Source organism: Brassica oleracea, chromosome C4 (genome assembly GCF_000695525.1).
Source record: "Brassica oleracea var. oleracea cultivar TO1000 chromosome C4, BOL, whole genome shotgun sequence".
NCBI classification, from domain to species: Eukaryota; Viridiplantae; Streptophyta; class Magnoliopsida; order Brassicales; family Brassicaceae; genus Brassica; species Brassica oleracea.
Genome location: NC_027751.1, coordinates 2,426,586 through 2,451,210, shown reverse-complemented (window position 1 = coordinate 2,451,210; position 24,625 = coordinate 2,426,586). Strand labels below are relative to the sequence as shown.

At 37.2% G+C, this 24,625-nt stretch overlaps 7 protein-coding genes and 1 non-coding gene across 9 annotated transcripts; 4 read left to right on the top strand and 4 right to left on the bottom strand.

Annotated features, from left to right (window-relative positions):
• Positions 1-1,566: 1,566 nt before the first annotated feature.
• Positions 1,567-3,812, bottom strand: LOC106337837 (zinc finger BED domain-containing protein RICESLEEPER 2-like). The gene is made up of 5 exons (XM_013776946.1): positions 3,756-3,812; positions 3,192-3,657; positions 2,252-2,916; positions 2,060-2,143; positions 1,567-1,932 (listed from the first exon to the last, which is right to left on the bottom strand). The coding sequence occupies exons 1-5, from the start codon at positions 3,810-3,812 to the stop codon at positions 1,567-1,569; spliced, it is 1,638 nt and encodes a 545-aa protein (XP_013632400.1).
• A 2,113-nt stretch (positions 3,813-5,925) lies between these two features.
• Positions 5,926-8,181, top strand: LOC106340471 (transcription factor JUNGBRUNNEN 1-like). The gene is made up of 3 exons (XM_013779351.1): positions 5,926-6,164; positions 6,811-7,085; positions 7,701-8,181. Exons 1-3 carry the CDS (start codon positions 5,978-5,980, stop codon positions 8,076-8,078), a joined length of 840 nt encoding a protein of 279 aa, XP_013634805.1. The 5' UTR covers positions 5,926-5,977; the 3' UTR covers positions 8,079-8,181.
• A 328-nt stretch (positions 8,182-8,509) lies between these two features.
• On the bottom strand, positions 8,510-9,839 carry LOC106340113 (GDSL esterase/lipase At2g42990). The gene is made up of 2 exons (XM_013778976.1): positions 9,345-9,839; positions 8,510-9,253 (listed from the first exon to the last, which is right to left on the bottom strand). The coding sequence occupies exons 1-2, from the start codon at positions 9,711-9,713 to the stop codon at positions 8,570-8,572; spliced, it is 1,053 nt and encodes a 350-aa protein (XP_013634430.1). The 5' UTR covers positions 9,714-9,839; the 3' UTR covers positions 8,510-8,569.
• A 2,716-nt stretch (positions 9,840-12,555) lies between these two features.
• LOC106340460 (aspartic proteinase nepenthesin-2) lies at positions 12,556-14,404 on the top strand. The gene has a single exon (XM_013779340.1). It carries the CDS (start codon positions 12,725-12,727, stop codon positions 14,285-14,287), a length of 1,563 nt encoding a protein of 520 aa, XP_013634794.1. The 5' UTR covers positions 12,556-12,724; the 3' UTR covers positions 14,288-14,404.
• Positions 14,405-14,524: 120 nt separating this feature from the next.
• Positions 14,525-14,598, bottom strand: TRNAR-ACG. Its single transcript has one exon. It is a non-coding gene; the product is annotated as a tRNA-Arg (tRNA).
• A 1,747-nt stretch (positions 14,599-16,345) lies between these two features.
• On the top strand, positions 16,346-19,356 carry LOC106342280 (probable receptor-like protein kinase At2g42960). 2 transcript variants are annotated; one of them, XM_013781161.1, is made up of 8 exons: positions 16,346-16,663; positions 17,026-17,721; positions 17,791-17,895; positions 17,987-18,109; positions 18,182-18,352; positions 18,456-18,585; positions 18,669-18,878; positions 18,961-19,356. In XM_013781161.1, exons 2-8 carry the CDS (start codon positions 17,075-17,077, stop codon positions 19,063-19,065), a joined length of 1,491 nt encoding a protein of 496 aa, XP_013636615.1. In that variant the 5' UTR covers positions 16,346-16,663; positions 17,026-17,074; the 3' UTR covers positions 19,066-19,356. The 2 variants fall into 2 exon arrangements, with proteins under 2 accessions (XP_013636615.1, XP_013636616.1); XM_013781162.1 differs by lacking the exon at positions 16,346-16,663 and adding an exon at positions 16,734-16,939.
• A 418-nt stretch (positions 19,357-19,774) lies between these two features.
• On the top strand, positions 19,775-20,956 carry LOC106342281 (AT-hook motif nuclear-localized protein 16). The gene has a single exon (XM_013781163.1). It carries the CDS (start codon positions 19,995-19,997, stop codon positions 20,775-20,777), a length of 783 nt encoding a protein of 260 aa, XP_013636617.1. The 5' UTR covers positions 19,775-19,994; the 3' UTR covers positions 20,778-20,956.
• On the bottom strand, positions 20,596-22,684 carry LOC106342279 (pentatricopeptide repeat-containing protein At2g42920, chloroplastic). The gene is made up of 2 exons (XM_013781159.1): positions 20,999-22,684; positions 20,596-20,906 (listed from the first exon to the last, which is right to left on the bottom strand). The coding sequence occupies exon 1, from the start codon at positions 22,671-22,673 to the stop codon at positions 21,027-21,029; it is 1,647 nt and encodes a 548-aa protein (XP_013636613.1). The 5' UTR covers positions 22,674-22,684; the 3' UTR covers positions 20,596-20,906; positions 20,999-21,026.
• Between the last annotated feature and the right edge of the window lie 1,941 nt (positions 22,685-24,625).

The window sequence follows — 24,625 nt, the reverse complement described above, 5'->3', positions numbered from 1 at the left end:
AAACACAAAGAAAATAGATATAAGAACACAGAATTTCAATAACAAAAACTGATCAATCCATTCAAAAGATGACTTTCCAAAGGTTTTTGGTGGTTTTTCCTCCGAACAAAGATAGATCCCCTTCTCCTGGCTTACAACATAGGTTTAGAAAATAAAAACGTGCATCATGAAATGACCAAAAGGCCCTTGAGAAATCATAAGTTCGAGCAGAAACAAGACGCGGAGCGACCTCCGCTCGTCGCTCCGAGTAGTCGCTCCGTGCTTCGGGAGCGACCTCGCTGTGTCGCTACGAGAGGTCACTCCGGACTCGTTCTCGCGTTTCCGAGTGATCAAAACGCGAGCGACCTCCGCTCGTCGCTCCGAGTAGTCGCTCCGTGCTTCGGGAGCGACCTCGCTGTGTCGCTGCGAGAGGTCGCTCCGGACTCGTTCTCGCGTTTCCGAGTGATCAAAACGCGAGCGACCTCCGCTCGTCGCTCTGGTAAGGTCGCTCTGATAGGGAGATCAGAGTGACTTGACGGAATCGCTCCGGACTGGTCGCTCCGGTAAGGTGCTCGCCCAATAATCACTTTAAACACTTCTTTGGGACTCCAATTGCACCCAAATGTCTCCAAGAACTCCATGTGGCACTCCAATACCTGATAAGGACTCATGCATGCAAAATGCAACCTAAACATGGCTAAATCCTAATCTATATGATCAAAATGCACATGGGTGAATGGATAAAACATTAGAAATATGCAAGATATCACCATTGTAACCGGATCGGATCCGGATAAAAAGATCCAAAGTAACCAAACTTCCTTGTTTTTGATCCAAATATCCAAACTTACATGACTACATAAGTAACTATAATAACTTGTAAAATGTTTAACATGAGTTAGAATGGAAGAAGAGAGCAAACATGCTAATATAAAGCCGAGAATGATATTACTAGTTGAAAAAAATACAACATTCTGTTTCCGATAACATAAACTAATAACAACAACATTCAGAGAAAATGTGTTCATGACACAAAACAAACAGAGAAACAAAGAGAACTACTGTCTCAGACCGAACATAAAAAAACAAAAGCCTTCACCATCCAAACTTCATCAGAAAAAACTTCACCATCGACCAAACTTCAGCAGAAAAAACTTCACCACACTCCGAAATTATCCTCGAACGAAGAAAACAAACTTGCGTTAGCAAATTAAATAAGCAATGATCAACTTCAAAGTTCATAGCAGAAACTATAAGTTGAGTTTACCTTGAAACCAAAGAACCAAACACAGGGACCAGACAACACACTTCCTTAGTCTTCTTGCAAGTTCAGATTATCATACTCTGACATAAATTAATATAACTAGCAAACAGCTAAAAAAATTTAACATATAAGATTAGAGAAGAAAAGTACATTTCTTAAGCTTGTCTTCATACTCAAAGTCACTGAGAATTTGTTCCATTGTCACCAGCCTTGAATCACCACAACGAATGTCTGCCTTAAGCCATTGCTCAGAGCACATCAACACTTCAACCATGTAATGAGTAAGACAGCTCCTGTATGAATCAATGATACGACCAGACGTGCTAAAAGCACTCCGAAGCAACTGAAGAGACTTGCATTGCAAGTACATCTCTTGCAATTTCTGCAAGAACAGGGAACTTCAGAGCATTGAACTTCCACCAAGACAAAACATCGTACTCAACTCCTACAATGATTCTCGGATTGACTACACTCTCCCTTAGATAAGTATCCAACTCATCCTTAGATTCTCGATCTTCAATTTCTCCAACCAACTCCTCATACATGAAATCCATCCTTTCATACCCCATCTCGTTATTGATCAAATTGACTCTATCGAATGAAGCTTCTTGGCTACCAAAAGATGCAGCTGGAGTGGTTTGAGACGCTTGAACTGCTTCACCTCTGGCATACCGAGCACTGTACTCACTCTTTAAACATGAACCGCAATACATCAATCAGTGACTGAAACATCTCCTTAGCTTCTGCACTATCTTTCCCATAGAGTTTCTCAAAACACATTTTTGCAAACTGCATCTTCTTCCTAGGATCAAAAACCGTTGCTACAATCAACATCTTGTTGATGTTCTTCATACCAGCCCAATACTTATCAAACTTCAGGAGCATGTCATCAGCATTCGTCTTCAATTCCGAGTCAACAGAATTACTCTACCCCATCAGATTCTTCTGGATTGTAACGATCTCGCCATAGCACTTGTAGGAGTTCAGAGAAGTGCTTGCAGACACTACCAATGTGGAGTTGTAGAAGATAATCAGAAACCTTACCAACCGCTCAATCGCATGCCAGTCAACCATAGCAGGAGGTCCAACCCGTTGTGCTCCACCATCAAACTCCATGAAGTAGTCGTTGTAAAGCCTGTCCTCTGCCTCCATCTTGTCAAAGGCTAACCTGAACTCAAGAGCTCTCGACAACATCAAGTAAGTAGAATTCCATCTAGTTTTAACATCCAGTGGCAAACTACCCCTAGTCATCTTTCCCGAATCAACCCGAAGCTCAAATGACCTTAATCTAGACGTACTAGACCTAACATACCCAACAGCATTACGAATTGCAGCGACATTACTATCCACTTCAGCCAAACCATCTTTAACAATCAAATTAATGATATGTGCTGCGCATCTCATATGCACAAACTCTCCATTCATAACAAACGCTTCATCTGACAATAAAGAGAATCTACTCTGAAACTTCCTAAGCGCAGAGGTGTTTGCAGTTGCATTATCAACCGTGATGCAGAAGATCTTCTCTATGCCCCATTCAGCCAAACAATCTAGAAGCACAGTCAAAATTGTCTGACCTTTGTGGTCTGTGATGTGCTTGAAACCGATGATCAACTTCTTTAGCTGCCAGGAAGCATCCACAAAGTGAAGATTGATTACCATATAACTCGCGCCTACAGTTTCAAAAACGAGTTAGAAAAATTGAAGAAGCTCACATATTGAAAAAAATAATAATCTCGAAGTTTCAAAAACTAGTTTCAAACATTACCTGTTGTTTGAGCAACCCATATGTCAGTTGTAAGAGAGACTCGTTGCTTATTAGCCTTGAACCAAGATTTCAAAGCCGTTTTCCTTCTGACATACAGTTCAACGATGTCCCTTGTTGCGGTCCTCCTAGAGTGTGGGTTGAAACCGATTATTTTGTTGCAGAAGTGCTTTCAAGCCATACTTTCAACAAATGAAAGTGGCATTTCCCCAATCACGAGCATCTCATTTGTTGCCTCTCTGACTTGAGCTTCAGAAACTTTTGTATCCCTCACAGCTCCATTGTCGGTAAGTTCTGTCTGATTCTTCTTTCGTGCTGCTTCCCATGCCAGATACTGCTTACAGGTTGTCAGATGCTTTCCCAGGTTCGAAGTACCAGACTTTGAAGCACAAGCAAAACTCTTCTTGCAGTGGTGACAAACGCATCTGTCACGGTTTTCTTGAGTCCGAGTGTAATGCTCCCAGACATAAGACCTTGGGGTTAAAACCTTAGTGTGCTTTGTTGGCTGAGAAGCAGCTCCACTTGAACTCGCAAAAGTCTTCCTCTTTCCTCTGTTGTCAGGAGTGATGAGCTCGTCCTCTGTTTCTTCATGATCAGAAACTTTGTCTTTGCCATTGTTCTTTGGATTAACCGATGCTGAAGAATCCATCTGTCAGAAAAAACACAATCCATTTGTTTGCAATCAAATGAAAATAAGAACTTTGGTAATGAACAATCGATTGAGCAATCAATTAGGGTTTATTTTACCTTTGAGAAGGTTTTCGATTGATAAGAGTATGAACTCATGCAATCTTCAGTGTCCATATTTATAGGGACTCAAGATCGACCCTCGAGACGAGCATGCGGAGAGACTCTTCGATATGAGGAGAAACGGCTACAGAGAGTAAAGTAGAGACTCTTCGTTCTTCTCCATCGGCTGAACCCGACACCCCTTGTTGAGTAATGAAGATGAATACTATTCACGAGGTAAATGTCGGGTACTCAATTGGATCCCGGTTTAAATCCGAACCGATCCGCTACCCGTGAGTACCAGACAAATGGCTCCATTCGGTTTATTTCTCATACCCAAAACCGGACCGAACCGGTCTTTTCGGCTCGGTTTCGGTTCGGTTCTTCGGAACCGGTTTTAATGCCCAGCCTATGTACAGCGATAATAACGCTTCGTTATTATTTTATTTTGTAGCTTCGGCTCGGTTTCGGTTCGGTTCTTCGGAACCGGTTTTAATGCCCAGGACTAGTCCCATCAGTACATAGAAGACTCCCGCACCACTAGACTACTTTAAAATCTTCTTATGCTTACACATATAATAATATTTATTCTATAAATACATAAAATTAATCCCTGCTTAATCTCCGCTTTTTTCACAACTCGCTAGGTCCGGAATTACTGCACGGATAGCGCCTAGCGTATTTCCGAACAGAGGTTATGACTAATAAATGGCGTGGTTAGAAAATACAAACGTAATTAATAATCATTAAAAACATCGGGTGTACGTGGCAAAAATGATGTGATAAACTATTTTACTATGTGTTATTTGGGGCGGTAATATTAATAACCTTGGTTTTTAAACGTAGGAAATTGAATTGGCCGGTTAATCGTTTATTGTTTAATAGTTTATTGCACTAGTACTTATTTTTTGTTATCTTGTTTAGATGGAAATTTTCTATGCAAGAATCGTATGGTTAATTGTCCACAAAAAAACTATTAAATATTTTGAATCGTAACAAAAAGTAGTTTCCTACCAAAGTTAAAGCAAAAAAAAAAAAAAAAGTAGTTTCCTTTAACTAAGTTTAAGTGTGTAACTAACACTTTGGAATGCAGTTGAAGGGGATAATGATATGAGAATGGTTATTGTTAATAAATTTGGTCTACCATCGACGTTTGTGTTTGGCTCCTCGGCTATCAAAATAGTCCACTGTGGAGGCATATTTAAAAGTTATCTTTTGGTTCTTAATTATGAGAATAGTATTACTATTTTAAATATTTTCAATATTTTGGAAATCTAATATCTATTATATATTTATCTATTATATATTTATATGGTCAAACCACGTGAATTTACCTATATAAGTATATCGAACTAGTTTATTGATAATTTAATATAATTACTGTATATTCGTAACAGCTACGGGTAACGACATGTTTGAATTTCGATAATATTACATCATGCATAGATTTTCTTTTTCGCCGGCAATAATATACTGTATATATTAGTTGCAATCAATTATCTTTGTTTTCCATTTTCTTGGACTTTTCTGCATACTCAAAGGACGAGTTATAATACGACATACACTCATTATATATTTTCGTCACTGAATTAAAAATATTGTATGCTTTTTGAGAGACATCTTTTAATACAGCATATGAGTTTTAGTTCTGAAAATACTAATAAAAAATTTCCGAAGATTATCACAAACTTTAATTAGGTTGATGGTTCAAGGATCATTATTATAAAAAGTTGTCGCATTTAAAAGAAAATATATTGTTCAATCACAAAGACCATGAGATAAATCGATTTTTACTATTCTGTAAAAAAAGAATTTTCAGTTAAATAACTTTTTTGAGAGAATATTAAATTTATTCGAACAAAAAACATTTTTACAATTAATGAAAGTATCTTCAGAGCATAGTGTTTATAGCATGTATCATAATAGAAAGTTTCTGAAGGGCTTTATCTTGTGGTGAACCAAAAGACTCATAGCATCAAAGACTAATATCAAATGAATACTTGGTTGAATTATATAATAGTAAATACTACTATTAAATTGGTATCGGCTTTCATTAAGATATTATGTGTCTAATAATAGTCAAAGTCAAAGTCATTCGTCATTCGTCATTGACCCAGCAACGAAGAAACGCATAAAAACTATCATGAAACTGATTGACATTTACCTATATATGTGTACAGATCGAAGTTTTTATTCCGAGAGACTTGATAGGGTGATATAAACATATCGATGTAGCGAAGATGAGTGGTGAAGGTAATAAGGATCATCAAGAAGAAGATGAAACAACACTTCCTGGATTCAGATTTCATCCTACGGACGAAGAACTTTTAGAGTATTATCTTCGAAGAAAAGTAGAGAACAAACCCATCAAACTCGAGCTTATTAAACAGGTCGATATCTATAAGTACGATCCTTGGGATCTTCCGAGTAAGTTTTGTATTCCTTTTCTCATATCTTTCTCAAAACAGATAGTATTAATTACTAATTAGGGGTCTTAAATATGCCCCCCCCCCCCCGAAGGATCAAAACGATACCAAATATTCCACCTGAAAACAAAATATCAGTTTCTTTGTCAATTTCTAAACACCATCTAAATTCTAAATACAAAAGAGACATCTGATTAAGATGAATTTTCTTATGAAGTTAAAATATTCTGGTTAACAATCGAATCTAAACTTTATGAAACCAAACCAAACATCTATTTGGTTTGAACACTTCAAAAACCAAAATCTAAATTGAACACCTTGGTACTTTAGCAGTCAGTTGAAACTTCGTAATAGCGACACTATAGATAACTATTTATTTATAAATCATTCTGGCATTCAGTTTTTTTTTTAACCAGAGAAAAGTATGCTTTCATATATTAAAAATATGCACGGGATCATTCATATGAATAAAACGCATGTCTTTATAATATGCATATATACCCTATTACGTGCCCTATTTATCTGGAATCAATGTGTTTCATTGCGAATTGCCAAGATGTATTTTAGTTTCCTTTTCGCATACTAGTAAGAACATATTTTTTTTCATAAAACCAATTAATATGAATATTTACTGTAAATTTTATTAGGAGTGAGCAGCGTCGGGGAAAAGGAATGGTACTTCTTCTGCATGAGAGGCAGGAAATACAGAAATAGCGTTAGACCAAACCGAGTCACCAGTTCAGGTTTCTGGAAGGCCACCGGTATTGACAAACAGGTTTACTCCAATCTTGACTGTGTCGGTCTAAAGAAATCTCTGGTTTACTATCTTGGTTCAGCCGGTAAAGGGACTAAAACCGATTGGATGATGCATGAATTCCGCCTCCCCTCCACCACGAAAACCGACTCGCCAGTTCAACAAGCAGTGAGTTCAATTACTTTTAAACATAATATGAGGCTTTCTGTTAATTTTCTTATAAACAAACAAACCGGTTTTGTTTAACCAAGAAAAGTATGCATCAGGGTAAACCATCTTGCCCATTTCTAGTGAGACAATTTTCTTGTATTCGTGGTGTTAAATGCTTTAAAAAGTCAGTCGCAAATGCACATTTCCATACGAGCATTGATCACATATTTCCTTTTTCCTGAAAATGGGACCAAGCTTTTGTGAGAAAGTTAAAACTAGACAGGGCTCCAGACTAAGATTTCTTTATTATTTTACAATAGAATATAATTTATCATCCATTAAAATTTGATATTTAGTTTTCATTCAACAAAATATAATTACTAGAAAACATCCGTTAGTTTAATACTTATATTTTTTCTTTGAACCAAAAGACATTCAAGTAGCTTTTGTGTGTCAAATTGGATTATCTTAATTAGTTAAATATTGACTGAATCAATGACGACACTAAAAGTTATGGTTTTCTTTATAAAACTTAAAACCATAATATAGAAAAGTAGCACACAATCAAAATTAAATTCATATTTTTCCTTTGGAAAAAAAAGAAACTAATAAGTTCGTCTTGTTTTCTTGCAGGAGGTCTGGACACTATGCAGAATCTTCAAACGAGTAACACACCAGAGAAACCCAACCATCGTACAATCAAACCGTAAACCGGTTATTACCTTAGCCGATTCGTGTTCTAAGACGAGCAGCTTAGACTCCGATCACACCAGCCACCACGTTGTAGATTCCTTGTCGCACAAGCTACACGAGCCACATCTACAGCTTCAGTCACCAACGCAGAATCCTTACTGGAACCAACTTACTAGCTTTGGTTTCAGTCAACCGACGTATACTTGTCATGATAACAGCTTCTTGAGTTTCGAGAACATCAACGGTGGAGATTTCATTGGGGACTCAGCAAGTTGGGATGAACTTAGGTCTGTTATAGATGGCAACACTAAACACTAATAATAATTTACCCTTTTGGGAGCTATGTGCCTATGTATAAAGGATATATAAAGCAAAACCATTGTTTTTTGTTTTATAAAATAATAATACATGTATGAGATTACTCCTTGAGTTCTATACATTTAGGATCATATATTGCACTTGAATCACAAGGTTATGCGCATGACTGGCTCTCAGATTCATGAGGCTTAAAATAATTATTAAACATATATATCTCTTAATCATTTGGGGACGACCAATATTTTGAGGGTAATAGGCGAATGAAACCGGTTCTGGCTATGCATTCATCGAGTCAATATTGTCCAACAATTGTTTTGCAATTTCCTTTTGTTTATATCAGACATGTTTTCAGGTCATGTTCATATAGTTAGTCTTGTCTTTTGATTCTGTTGAGCTTTTATTATATTGGGCAAAAAAAAAACAATCTCTAATATTTGAAAATGAAGCTAGATTCATGTAAATGAATATACTCATAGATATGTGAATAAGGATCAATGAAAGAGATTCTTGAGATGTTTAAAGAAGTAATCAGACACAATCTGATTAGTCCTCTCGGTCGGGTGAAAAGCATCCCAGAAAACAAACTTATTTGCGTCACTACAAGTTAACGGATTGTCCTGGCCGCAAAGAAACCCCATCTCGAACAAGCCCGTTCCACAACACGCAGAACTCGATACGTCTAGACCGTAACGTGATGGTTTTGTAACAATGTCCCAAATGATATCATAAGGATTAGCGAAATATATCTTCATTCCAGAGAGTTCTTGATTCAGCTTCCTCACTAATCTCCTCAACCTCCCGTTAAAATCGATCGCCAAGTCGTTGTAATTCGTAGCACAGCTGAAAGGGTCGTCAAGATTCGCCACTCTTTCTAGTGGAAGACATCCCATTGGAGATATTCCGGTGAAAGACATTTTTCTAGCACCAAGTTTGTAAAGATCCTTCAAGAACATCTCGGCGATCCCTATGAGGAAGTCTTGGTACTGACTGATGCTGAACTGAGATTTTCTGTCCGGCAAGGTGTAATAATTCTCTAAGAAGTCGTTGGTTCCTATGCTGACCAAGTACAGCGACTCTCTGATGATGTTTGCTGCTTTTCGGCGGCCGAGATGGGCGGTAAGTTTGTGTTGGTATTCCTTGTAGTACTCGACTTCTTTCCATAAAGGAATCACGCCCTAAAAATATAAAACAAATTAATCACTAGGTGTTACTTGTCACGCAAGAAACAAGCGATACTAGGTCGTTTAAAGTGAAATGTAGACTTACTAGCACACCGGCGGTGGAATTATCATAACCGGTGCCGGCAGAGGCGAAGCAAACTCCGGTGGCGAAATCTGAGATGTTGTAAGACGGATCCAGATAGGCCGGGACAGTTGGTTTAAGACCGTAAGCCTCGGAGGTGAAATCGGAGGAGAGACGGCCGTTGCAAAAGCGGCCGGTGGGCCGGCCACCAGGGAAGTCGCGGCCATAAGGTTCGAAGTTGGCTCTGGCCATGGTTTGTATGAAGTTGTTATTGCCGGAGTCTACGGAAGAGTCGCCGAAGACAATGATCGCCGGGACTTTTGCTCCGGCGAGGGAGACAAGAGCGGTCAACATAATGCATAGTATTGATGGTGACAAATAATTTTCTGCCATACCAACAAGTTGCTTAGTTAGACGGCGATGCTACCTATGAATTTCATTCAATATATACACATTATATTTACTATCTAATATAACTATTGTTAAATAGATATGTACGAATTCTTATATATATATAGGTTGGGTTAATTTCTGTGTACTATAAGTTGTTCGATTCGGTGGTATATATAGAATCAAATGGAGTTTTTTTTTAATTAAGAACGGAAGATTTAAGAAATTGTCATGATGTGAATATTTTTTTAATTATTATTATACTTCTGTATATGCTTTGCTTAACTCTAATCTTTGATTAAAGAACCAAAAAGAGAGAAAGAAAACAGAGACAGAGTTGGAAGTATTTATTGAATTAGAAGTTTGGTAGGTGTATGATAAAATAGAGTGCATGCTCACTGCGCTCATTAACAGTTATCTACCTAAAACAGCCATGCATATATAAAAAAAATAGATATACATTTATATTGGTAAGAAAATAACACACTATTCTTTTACAACCCTACAATACAAGACACCAAATTAGGTTGAATTCTAGTAGTGAGACGGTAATATACTAGTGAAAACCGCTGGATAGCTTGCAAAATGAATAATAGACAAAAACAATCTTTACTCCTTGATCTTATTGTATCTACAAAATGAATAATAGACAAAAACAATCTTTACTCCTTGATCTTATATGTATCTAATTCGAATATTGTCAAATAAATGCAGTAATGTATTTGTGAAGGTGGGAGTTATGTTATATCACAAGTAGATTAAGAAACACAAATAAGGGAATATGGAGAAGGTAACAAAAGAAAGAGAGTAGAAATAGTGTGGAACTACTGGTCGGTCCAAAATGGGATATTAAATTTTGGAGATAGACAAGGGTGAGAAAAGTGGATGGTGAGGTGATAAATGAAACGGCACATGTAGAAGATATGTTGTCCTCTTATAATTATTACAATTACAATGATGTCAAAAAAAAAAAAAAAAAATTATTACAATTACAATAATGTAGTTCCGGTGGTTGCACCTCCACAATTATAGTTTCGTCCGACCCCCGTGACCCGCATGATGATTCCTAACACTCATATCATATAGCTTCATGTTTTCGTCATTTTCATTTATCAAAAGTTTCAGGTAGCTGTATACAATTAGCTTTCATTGTCAAGATAAGAGTTTAAGGTCTTCTAAATTTCTGAACAACATATCAAACACTACGAGTAAAATGGAGTCTTTACTATATCTTCGTTGAAAGCTAAGCCATGTATCTTGCAGACTGTTTTGTCTGTTTGTTCGGTTTGTTCCCAGTAGATTTCATGCATACATCCATACATAATGCTTTCACATTAGGAAAAAAATGTGGCTACTATTTGCCATTGTTTAATGTCAAACAAATCGGCTATGCTATTACACACCGATAAAACTGTTTTGTTTTTTTAAAGATGAAAATACTTACCAAACACACACGTACCATTTTGAGACTACGAAAGGTAGATTTCAGCGATAAGCATGGAAATTTATTGGAATTACGTGCACACTTAGAAATGAATATGTTTGGTGTGGACTGATTGAATGTTAATCTGTTGGTTCATCACAGTCTGGTTAGGAACACGTTACACTTAATTAAACACAACTCTCTCAAAGTCAAATTCGGATCTTTTGCTTTATTTACTAAACTTGTATAGTTGTATCAGGTTGATATAAAATAGTATTCCACTTCAATATATATATGCAAGTAAAAACTAATTGGATTCTAACACTGCGTACTTTAAAAAATATATATAAATACTAAAAAGGTTAGCACTAACTAAGGCGTCTACTAAATAAGCAGATAAAATATGGTCTCCCGCAATCTTATATAATTAGTAGATAATTTGTTCATTATTAACATTTTCATTATATATATACACTGTATATTGTTTATAGTACAAGAATAGTGTTGCAAGGAAAAGTATAACTTTTTTTGTTTTCGAGTTTTCAAAAGATTTGGTGCATTTCCAACATAGGCTCAATATTTTGTTTATTAGAATAAAGAATTTGAATGAATGTTTACATTTCGTTAGTCATGGTCAAAGACACTTAGAAAGACTCTTCTACAGTCAATTAAAGTATGATACTCTTATTTGATCTCAAAAGAGAGATCTTATTAAATATTTTCTCTTATTAGCAAGTCGCATTGTGGATGTGACTTTGATCTAATATCCACCATAGAATCGAGTCAAATCTAAAACTATACAACTTCAACTAAATGTGAGCTGCCTACGGCATTAAAAATCAAAAGCATTACCGAACTTCAAAACCATTGGGTGTACGACTTTCGATTCTTTGTTGTACATTTTACATTATGTAGATTAGTAAACAAGATTTCAACAATTAAATATTTTTCTATAAAAATAAAAGTATTGCAAATACAAAAAAAATACTATTATAGTCTCTCTGTTATCAATAAAATTATATTTGTCCGCTTTGTGTTGAATGATTCTCATATAAATAAATCTTGTTGATCACATCATCAACAACAATATCGATCACTCGCAACATAATATTTGTGATGAAAAATTGACCTCTAAATTGTAAATATTAAAGATTTGTAAACATAGAAGTTAGTAATTCAAAGAAAAAACACGAATATTGAAAAAAATGGGTTTAAAATTCCATTTATTTGAACCGGTCTTACTGAAAGACCACCTATAATATTCTCCTTAACTCGATTGCTAAACTATTTTCCGCAATTTTATATCTTACTTTTTGGTACGTAGGATATATCGGATTGACTATCTACTTTATAACTTAATTAATTTTAATTTCTTTGACTTCCACCAAATTTTTTACTTCCCTTGCTTTCTTTTATGTTAGCTCCTCTTCGAGGCTATAACTCATAGGTCTCCCCTAGAGATTACTAAGCCTTTCCGTATCATTCCGAGCTCCATAGTTGCCGGAGATCTCTCTCTCTCTCTCTGACTCTCACTCTTTCTTTTGTTATTTCTTTGATCTTTAATGGTTTTATTCATAATCTCAGCAGCTTAATGTCGGCCAAACTAAGCTTAATTCTTTGTCTGATTACCGTCACACCATTTTCTTGTGACTGTAGAACTCTCTCAGGGAAACATGAGCATAACTCATCATCCCTCTACGGCTTTAGCTTCCAAGATTCTATGCACGTTTCTTCTTCCACAAGCAACGATTGTGGCTTCTCCTCCACTGAACATGATCCTGCCAAGGATCATCCCAAAGAATCCATGAAGTTTCAGCTACGGCGCCGGGAGATTAAACAAGAATCAAAGAGAACAACACATTCAGTGGTTGATCTCCAAATCCAAGACCTCACAAGAATCCAGACGCTTCACGCAAGAGCTAAGAAAGCCAAGAACCAGACTCACAAGAAGGAGGAGAAGAAGATTACCTCGGTTATTGCTCCAGAGGCTTCACCAGGGCAGCTGGTGGCAACACTTGAGTCCGGTATGACGCTTGGTTCTGGTGAATACTTCATGGACGTGCTTGTGGGGACACCACCAAAACACTTCTCATTGATTCTTGACACAGGGAGTGACCTAAACTGGCTCCAGTGCCTTCCTTGCTACGACTGTTTCCACCAACACGGTCCATTTTATGACCCGGAAACGTCTTCATCATTCAAGAACATAACATGCAAAGACCCTAGATGCAGCCTCATCTCATCACCTGAACCTTCAGTGCCGTGTGAATCAAATAACCAATCCTGCCCTTACTTTTACTGGTATGGAGACAGATCAAACACAACTGGAGACTTCGCGGTTGAGACATTCACAGTTAACCTCACGAATGCTAAAGGAGGAAGCTCAGAGTACAAGGTGGAAGACATGATGTTCGGGTGTGGACATTGGAACAGAGGTCTCTTCAACGGTGCTTCAGGTCTTCTAGGGTTAGGAAGAGGACCTCTTTCGTTTTCTTCTCAGCTTCAGTCTCTCTACGGTCACTCCTTTTCTTACTGCCTTGTAGACAGAAACAGCGACACTAACGTGAGCAGCAAGTTAATCTTCGGAGAAGACAAGGGTTTGCTAAACAACCCTAATCTGAACTTCACATCTTTCGTGCACAACAAGGAAACTTCCGTTGAGACGTTTTACTATCTACAAATCAAATCCATCCTAGTCAATGGCCAAGCTCTGGACATACCTCAAGAAACATGGAACATCTCATCAGATGGAGCTGGTGGAACCATCATTGATTCGGGTACAACCTTAAGCTACTTCGCCGAGCCAGCATACAAGATCATCAAGAACAAGATTACAGAGAAAGTGAAAGAGAAGTACCATGTGTTTGAAGACTTCCCGATCCTAGACCCTTGCTTCAACGTGTCTGGTGTGGAGGAGAGCAACATGGAGCTGCCTGAGCTCGGGATTGCTTTCGCAGATGGAGCAGTTTGGAACTTCCCTGCAGAGAATGTCTTCATTTGGTTGAGTGAGGAAGTGGTTTGCTTGGCGATACTAGGAACTCCTGAATCTTCCATGTCGATCATCGGTAACTACCAGCAACAGAATTTTCATATACTATATGATACAAAGAGGTCTAGGTTAGGTTTTGCACCCACAAAATGTGCAGATATATAAACCTAAGTTCTTGTGGATTGATTTAATACACATAAAGAAACTGTGCACAAAGGTAACATATGAAGATCCTATTGTATTTCATTCATAGTCAAATAACAAAGTAACACATTGAAGTAGAACCAGGACTTTATTTTCATGTGCGATTACAAGCAAATCCTGCTGCTTTATATAGCTTTTGTTAATTATAGTATAAAATAGTTTGTTTAATTTTTTAGAGAATAAAAAAGTTGTTTAAACCGACTCCACTGGGGGAGCGAACCCAGAATCTCTGGTTTCGTAGACCAGCGCCTTATCCATTGGGCCATGGAGTCATGTTTGCTTACCTAGGTCGCTAGTAAAAATTTATACAAAACTAACATCAACTACACTCTGATCTAACAAGTATACAACTTGCATGTTTGCCACACTACAGAACGAGACACAGCCAGTACATAACGTTCCCACTTAACAAAATGTTCCTATGTCAAGTTCAATAACTAAGACAGAAATGGAGACAAATGATTCAGTTGATCAACTACGCACAACTAAGAAGCAATGATTCCACTGATCAACTATTTAGAATGGCTGAAGCGAGTTGTCTTATTTTCTTTTATCAGATTTGGAGTATATTGATTTTCTGATCAAATTCAAATGACACTTGTCAACTTACAACAACCCATATGAATTCATTATGTATATTAGTATATCACCATGGTTCGGAAAAAAATGTTAACAAGTGAGAATCAATAATAGCATAAGTTGCACACATGGGAAAACTATATGTTGGATGTATTTTTAATCGACCAAGTAATCATTGTCTTTTCACTTTCCATCACAATCCCTTAAGAAAGTCACAAGTAATGCAATAGATTATGATGAATCACAAAACTTGGGGAGAATAATACTGAGCAAGAATCTAACACAAAGGAGGTGTAAGACACGTGAAGAGAACGTGATCACATGGCGGCAACAACAACACTCCCAGGAAACCGGCCATTCTTCCTCTGCAAATAACCTGGCCATTGCCTGTAAACCCCACCCACCATCGACCAATGAGACCTCGACCACAATGCAAGTGCAACTTTTTAAATAATACTTAGGATCTAACGGTAAGTCACCATATCACAAACATCCTTTTTAAAATAATTATATTATCATTTAAAAAGGTGATAAGATTTAATTTGGCAAAAGAGAAATATAAACTTTATCCAAAAAGTTATGCTTCAAATAAAGCCTCCATCACAGGCTTTTTCTTTTAATCTATTACCACTGCTCATGGATTCATGATCTCCAAGAAAGGCACATTGGTTTCTTTACTTATGAGTTGTAACATTCCCCATAAATAAAATATACTCCATCACAATATAATTTCCTAAAATACGTGTTTATATCACACTTTAGTAAAGTAACTATTTTCTGAAACATTATTGAAATAAAAAATGTAATATTTTTTAAGAAAACAAAGTAATAATAATATTGAACATACATAGATAAAATGGCAAATGTCCAAAATAGCACCTTTCTAAGTTTATATCACAAAATAGCACTCAAAAACTAAAATGACCAAAATAGCACATTTCTAAGTTTATATCTTATCTCAAAACCTCATTTCTCAACTCTAAACCCTAAACCCTAAACTCTAAACCCTAAACCCTAAACTCTAAACCCTAAACCCTAAATTCTAAACCCTAAACCCTAAACCTAAACCTAAACCCTAAACTCTAAACCCTAAACCCTAAATCCTAAACCTCACCCTTTAACTCTAAACCCTAAGTTTGTGACTTTTGATAAAACATTAAGTGCTATTTTTGTGACTTTTAACTTTGAATACTAGTTTGGGAACAAAAACTTGATTTAATGCTATTTTTGTCTTTTTCTCTGGATAGAATCCAAAATTGAAATGTGAAAGGAAGAAAAAATAGATAGACATATTGAGGAGTGAGAATAATATTGACCTTAAAATTCCAAAGCCTGTGTTTGGGAATTCCCTCTTCTGTGCTTTGCCCCCTATCTCTATGAATTTTTAAATGATTATTTTAAAATTGTAAAATTTTTTTTTTTTTAATATTTCAACCAGCTATAAATCTCACAGTTGACAAGTCCAGTATCTTTCCTTCACCTTCACTGCTCACACTACTCTCTCTCTCTCTCTTGTTTCCTCCATTGCAAACAAAGCTTTCTCTCCAGCTTTACTACAGACCCACCAAACTTCTTTTCTCCATCACTATGTATTTTCTATATATTCTTCTTTGAGATACTCTGTTTTTTTTTTCTTGTTGGATTTTGCTCTGTTTACTTCCCTTTCTCTCTGTTTTTCTCCAAAAAGGGAAATAAAAATGGAGCCTTTTTGCTGTTATTGCCATTGTTTAAATCAAAAGAGAAACCCCACATTCTAAGGTAAAGATTTATGCTCTCTTCTTTGTTTCATGAGAAAGAAAAAAACGTTTTTTTTTCCAACCTGAATGTTTTTATTTATATAACATTATCTGTTTGATTCTCTTCAAATTTGTCTCTTGCTTCAAACTTAAGTGATGCCTTTTCTCTGGTTTAAAAAAGCTCCCATCTTTGGTGGGGACACGTAATGCCCATAACATGTTTGTTGATATGCCGCAAAATTCAATTAATGAACTTACCATGAAAGTTTGCATTTTTATCAACTGTTTCTGTGAAAGTGTGAGTCTCTGATAGTCATTGTATGATGTATGAAAGTGTTTAAATCTGAGACACTGTTGTTGTTGTTGTCTTGGTTGTTATTACAGTGAACTTGTACGAGAAGCAAAAAAAAAAGACAGTTTTGGCAAGTGGAAGATGGCATCCGAGAGTTCTTTAAACGCTGAGATGTCCAAGAAGATATCATTTTTTGGTCTGAAGGGTCTGAAGCTATGGGTATGGGTTTGTTTAGTAGTTGGAGTGTTCATAGTGATGATTCTCTGCATCTTGTCTCTCTGGATCACATTCCGCCGCAAGTCTAGAAGATCTTTCAACCAAATACCACACGTGTCCAAAGACATCAGAGTCGACAGGGCGGCAGGGTTTCAGAGCCACAACAACCCTCAACCCGAGAGTTTATATATAGCAATGAATGACAACAAGTCCACGATGATGTCTCACTTGGCGAGAACCAAGTCTAGTGATAATGATACTCTGAGTAGATGCAGCTCTGTGAATAACCACCATGAGAGGGCTTGTAGTTCTCATTCCGGTGATGAAGCAGGCTTTGGAAGCGTTGGGAGACAGTACGGAGGAGGAGGGCTTGTGACAGCGTCTCCTTTGGTTGGTTTACCGGAGATATCTCATCTTGGTTGGGGACATTGGTTTACTCTTAGGGATCTTGAGCTTGCCACGGACCGTTTCTCTGCTGAGAATGTGATTGGAGAGGGTGGTTATGGAGTTGTTTATAAGGGTAAACTCGCCAATGGTACTGAGGTTGCTGTGAAGAAGCTTTTTAACAATCTGTAAGTTGTCAATTGGATTGCAAAATGATTCGTTTTCTTTACAATCTCATTCTAAATTTTGGTCTGTAGAGGACAAGCTGAGAAGGAGTTCAGGGTAGAAGTTGAGGCTATTGGTCATGTACGACACAAGAATCTCGTTAGGCTTTTAGGATATTGCATAGAGGGAGTTCATCGGTGAGTCTCTCTCTCTTGTCTTTTTATCATTTTGACACTTTACCAGATGAGAATGATCTTTACTGTGTTCTAATTATGGTTATGAACGCAGGATGCTTGTTTATGAGTATGTGAATAGTGGTAACTTAGAGCAATGGTTACACGGAGCTATGAGGCAACATGGAAGCCTCACTTGGGAGGCAAGGATGAAGATCCTTATCGGTACTGCACAAGCGTAAGTGGTTTTGAATCTGTATAAGCTTTTATTGAATTGCTTCAATAATTAAAGTGGTCTGCAACTTTACAGGCTTGCTTACTTACATGAAGCAATAGAACCAAAAGTGGTCCATAGAGATATAAAAGCAAGCAATATATTAATTGATGATGAGTTTAATGCAAAGCTCTCTGACTTTGGGTTAGCAAAGCTCTTGGACTCTGGTGAGAGTCACATCACTACCAGAGTCATGGGAACCTTTGGGTAATGTTCAAAAAGCTTTGTACTCTATTGAGGCCATAATGGTTAATTATTAATGTCCTTACAGAAGAAATCATTGCTGTGTTTTTGATTATTTTTTTTCCAGATATGTAGCGCCAGAATATGCTAACTCAGGGCTGTTAAATGAAAAGAGTGATATATATAGCTTTGGTGTTTTGCTTCTTGAAGCTGTAACTGGACGAGATCCTGTTGATTATGGACGTCCTGCTAATGAGGTGAGGCTTAGATAATTGATTTTGCTTATGTTATTGATTTGGAAAAAGTTATGAATATTGATTTGAGTTTTGTGTATTGGCAGGTGAATCTTGTTGAATGGCTGAAGATGATGGTTGGAACAAGAAGAGCCGAAGAAGTTGTTGATCCAAGACTTGAACCTAGGCCAAGTAAGAGTGCTCTGAAACGTGCACTTTTGGTTTCACTTAGATGTGTTGATCCTGAAGCAGAGAAACGTCCTAGAATGAGTCAGGTTGTGCGGATGCTTGAATCCGAAGAACACCCTTTTGGACAGGTATGATGATCCAAAGATGCAGCAAATAGTTTATATGTTTCCGCATTTGTAATAATCAAACAATATCTTCATGTGTTGGCAGGAGAGGAGGAACAGAAAGAGCAGAACCGCAAGCATAGAGATTGTTGAGACTAAAGATGGATCTCTTTCTCCTAGTGGCACAGAGACTCACATTACAAAAGCCTGAGAAGACTTGTGGATAAGAAATAGCTATTACACTCGGTTCTAAAGAAGCTTCTTCAAGTCTTGAAATGCTCTGTGTCTCCTTAGCATAGTGATTGAATGATCGACATAACGTTTGGTGCTTGTGGAGAGATGGCAATGATTAAACCCTCTCTGATGATGATAAAAAAAGAGCCTGTCGAGTGTGTAGTTGCTGCAATCTCTGGAGGCGTTTTGTTGTTTTGTTTGATAAAAGTATTCATGTCTTGGTTGTACGGATCTTTTTGTCAGTCAAAAGACGTGTGTTCAAAGGTTTCTGTGATGAGAGCCGTGACGTAAGCGAGTAAGAGAGATAAAATAAAACTATCGATTCATAGATTTTGTATGGACTGATGACGCAGGCCGAGACAGAGCAAAGTGACAAAACTAAGTTCAAGATTAGTGGCTAGCTTACTTTAAGCCCTCAATACAATACTAGTTTAGTCTAACGTCCACAGAGACCACTCAGCTTTTGTTGCATTATTATTCTGTCAAATGTTGCGTCTTCTGTGTCGTATTGCTTTTATGATTCTCACTTTCATCAATAATCATTATAAAAAGTTGAAATTGACTCTTTGACACGTTCCTCTCACGTGGCCCAAGTTGAAGCTACAGAGAAAAATATCTATAAACTCTGCCATACCCTATCAAAGTAGGTTGTAAATAGTTACAAGATGTTTAAAAACATTATTACTCTGTTCAAGAAGACAATTGTCATGAATCATCTTCATGTTGAGAAGTAGGCTGCCAGAAACTTAATTTGTTAACTATTAATCACAATTTTGATGACAACTTAACAATCTCCTACTCTTCGCAATCATTCTTTTGGTGTCTCTACCATATAATAATTCACCATAATCTCCTTACTTAACACCCATAAACTCCTCACAAAATCTCAGTTGAAATTTGATAACAATGGCTGGAGGTGCAGCTTTGACTCCAACCTCTGTAGGATCCAAGTCACTACTCCCACTGAGGAACCATGAAGCAGTAGCAGAGAGAGGCACTAACAACAACAACAACATGAAAGCATTGCCCAAACCGGTTCAACCAGTTTCATCAATCGAAGGAGAGATGGCTAAGAGGCCGCGAGGTAGACCAGCTGGCTCCAAGAACAAACCCAAACCACCAATCATTGTCACTCACGACAGTCCCAATTCCCTCAGAGCTCACGCCGTTGAGATCAGCTCGGGTAATGACATCTGCGAGACTTTATCAGATTACGCAAGAAGGAAACAGAGAGGTCTCTGCATACTAAGTGCCAACGGTTGCGTCAACAATGTGACGTTAAGGCAGCCAGCTTCATCAGGAGGTATTGTGACATTACACGGACGTTTCGAGATCCTCTCGTTGCTTGGATCAATCCTGCCTCCACCAGCACCGCTTGGGATCACTGGTTTGACCATTTACTTAGCCGGCCCTCAAGGCCAGGTTGTGGGTGGAGGAGTGGTTGGTGGGCTAATCGCATCTGGTCCCGTTGTTCTCATGGCTGCATCTTTCATGAACGCTGTGTTTGATCGTCTTCCTCTGGATGATGATGAAGCTGCTTCTATGCACAACCAGCAATACTACCAGAATGGAAGATCCCGTCCCTTAGATGACATTCATGGATTGCCTCAGAACCTACTCACTAATGGAAACTCGGGTTCTGATATCTACTCTTGGGGGGCTGCGCAGCGTGCCATGTCCAAGCCTTAATCCATAACCTATCTTATCTCCATGGTTCATCATATCAACGTACCATATAGTTAATTTACCTTGGAATCAAAGATCAAACCATAAGTTTGGTGAAAGAACTGAAAAGTAATCTTCCTCTGTAGTTTGTACCTGCAACAGTAAAAAAGAAAAAACTTATAAGAACATAATGATTATCTAAATGATGACTGATTGCATTATGATAAATCAGTAATAACCATTACCTAAGTATCTTTTAATGATAAAGTTGTTTCAGCAAATTGAGTAGTAGCCAACTTCTGAGCTTAATACAGAGGCATCCCAGTTCAAAACACCTAGTAAGCTGTAAATCTCTGAAGATTTAGGATGTCTTTTCCCGGAAGAAACAAACTCATGAACTTCGAAATCTACTTCAATCGAACTGCACCCTATTTCCTTCTCCATGTGTCTTTCCTTCATCAAAACCCTCTGTTCAACCGCCTCTTCAAACAGCCCATACGAAGCATAAGCATTAGACATGAGCACATAACCACAAGTTTCATCTGGATCAAGCTTCTTCAAACATTTCGCTGCTCGCTCAGCCATCTCAACGTTACCGTTTTTCCTGCAAGCAGAAAGCAAAGAAGTCCATATAATAGCGTCTTCTTCCACCGGCATGTTCTTTATCATCGCTTCTGCTTCCTCTAGAAGCCCCGCTCCACCCAGCACGTTAACCATGCAAGTGTAGTGTTTTATCGACGGCTCAATAAAGTACTTCTCTCTCATTAATATGAAAAACTCGATAGCTTTATGTACTTTCCCGGAGTGAGCACAAGCTGTTAAAACACCAATGAAACTGACAGAATCTGGCTCCAAGCCAGAACGCTCTAACTCCAAGAACAAATCAATAGCTCTTTCCACGTGCCCATTATTAGCTAAACCAAGAATCATCGAGTTCCAACACGATAACTGCTTCTCATGAGCCTCCTCAAACACCTTTAAACCTTCCTCAACACACCCGGACTTACAGTACATATCTATAAGCGCAGTCACAACTACACCATTCAACCCAAACCCATTCTTCACTATATACTCATGTACCCATCTCCCTTGCTCACTTCCCCCAAGGCAGCCACAAGCATTCAACAGACTCACCATCGTAAACCCATCAGGCCTCACACTTCTCTCCTGCATCACTCCAAACACCTCCAACGCATCCTTAAACCTACCGTTCCTCACAAACCCACTAATCATCGTGTTCCAAGTAACCTCACTCCTCTGCGACATTTCATCGAACAGCTTCCGCGCATCTTCAACCAACCCGAATCTAGCTAAACCCATGATCATCGAGTTCCAAGCAACAACATCGAACTCCACCATCCCCTCGAAAACCCTCCAAGCTTCGTCGAAACACCCGCACGTCGCGTACATATGCAACACCGTGTTCCGTATAAAGGCGTCGTCTTTAAGCCCTTCTTTGATAACCCTCCCGTGTAGCACCCTCCCGTCACGTGCCTTCCCGAGATTCGCGTAGGCCTTGAACACCGAAGGGTAAGTCAATCTCTCCGGCTTCACGGAATCAGAACACGACAACATTTCGACGAGAAGCGAAATCGCCTTCTCGGGAAACGAGCTCTTGGAGAAGGCGCGGATCATAGTGTTCCACACGAATTGGTTCTTGGGGTTGATCCTTGTGAAGAGAAAGTAAGCGTGGTTGATGTCTGATGACGTGGCGGCGCAGGAGAAGGCGAGGACGCGGCTCGCGGCGATGGTGTCGGAGATTAAACCGGTTTTGATGAGGTTGGCGTGGATCTGCTTGAGTTCTCTCATCGTGGTGCATTGCGTGTCTATCAATCGGAGATAGGAGGAAACGGAGACGGAAGATGTCGACGGAATCGCCGGTACCGTTACGGCGGGGTGGCATAAATTGATCGGAATCATTTCAAAGTTGGGAACTTTGTGGAGAAAAAAAAATTTATCATTTTAAAAAATTATCATTTTAAAAGAGATTAGACCCTTTAGTAAATCCTTAACACATAGAGTCTAAGAAAAAATCTAAAAATATAACAATATTGCTTTAATGCATAGTTATATTCTGTACTAATATATGATGATGGTCAAAGAGGTTTGAAACCTTTGTTGTCTCCATTTCTCTAGAGAATAGCAATTTTATAACGGTTAGTCCACTAATTTAGAGAGTATAAGAAGTTTTACTAAATTAATTTCTAAAAAAAATTGAACGATGCTCATGTACCATGAAATAGAGTTTAACATACATTAATAAAAATGTAAAATGTGGTTAGAAATTTTAAAACAACACTAAAGATTATAGGTTTCAATATATAAGGCATTAACACATAGATTTTGAGAAAATTTCGAAAAATATGACAATATTGTTTTGATGCATAGGTGCATCCTGCACTAACATATGATAATGTTCAAATAGGTTTGGAGCCTTCTTTGTCTCCGTTTTTCAAAAAAATAGCGATTTTATAGTGGTTATTCCACCGATTTATGGAGTATTATAAAGTTTTACTAAATTAATTGATAAAAAATTATAACGATTCCCATATACCACGAAAGAGAGTTTAACATACATTAATACAAATGTAGAATGTGGTTAGAAATTATAGAACAACAATAAAAAGTATAAGCTTCGGTATATAGAGCGTTTAACGTAAAACTCAATATTTTTGTAGGGGGGTTAACACATAGATTTTGAGAAAAATTCAAAAATATAACAATGTTGCTTTAATGCATAGTTGCATCCTGTACTAATATATGTTGATGGTCAAAGAGGTTTAGAACCTTTGTTGTCTCCATTTCTCTAGAGAATAGCGATTTTATAACGGTTAGTCCACTAATTTAGGGAGTATATGAATTTTTACTAAATTAATCTCTAAAAAAATTGAATGATGCTCATGTACCATGAAAGAGAGTTTAGCATACATTAATACAAATATAGAATGTGGTTAGAAATTTTAAAACAACACTAAAGATTACAGGTTTCAGTATATAAAGCTTTTACCAAAAACTCAATATATTCGTAGGAGGTTGGTTAACACATAGATTTTGGAAAAAATTCGAAAAAATGACAATATTGTTTTAATGCATATATGCATCCTGCACAAACATATGATGATGTTCAAATAGGTTTGGAGCTTTCTTTGTCTCCGTTTTTCAAGAAATTAGCGATTTTATAGTGATTATTCTATTGATTTAGGGAGTATTATAAAGTTTTACTAAATTAATAGATAAAAAATTATAACGATTCCCATATACCACATAGATTTTGAAAAAAAATCGAAATATATGACAATATTGTTTTAATTTATAGTTGCATCCTGAACTAACATATGATAATGTTCAAATAGGTTTGGAGCCTTCTCTGTCTCCGTTTTTCAAGAAATTAGCGATTTTATAGTGGTTATTCCACCGATTTAGGGAGTATTATAAAGTTTTACTAAATTAATTGATAAAAAATTATAATGATTCCCATATACCACGAAAGAGAGTTTAAAATACATTAGTACAAATGTAGAATGTGGATAGAAATTATAAAACAACACAAAAAGTATAATATTCAGTATATAGAGCGTTTAACGTAAAACTCAATATTTTCGTAGGGGTTAACACATAGATTTTGAGAAAAATTCAAAAAATATAACAATATTGCTTTAATGCATAGTTGCATCATTTACTAATATATGATGATGTTCAAAGAGGTTTAGAACCTTTGTTGTCTCTATTTTTCTAGAGAATAGCGATTTTATAATGGTTAGTTCACTAATTTAGGGAGTATAAGAAGTTATACTAAATTAATTTCTAAACAAAATTGAACGATGATCATGTACCATGAAATAGGGTTTAGCATACATTAATACAAATGTAGA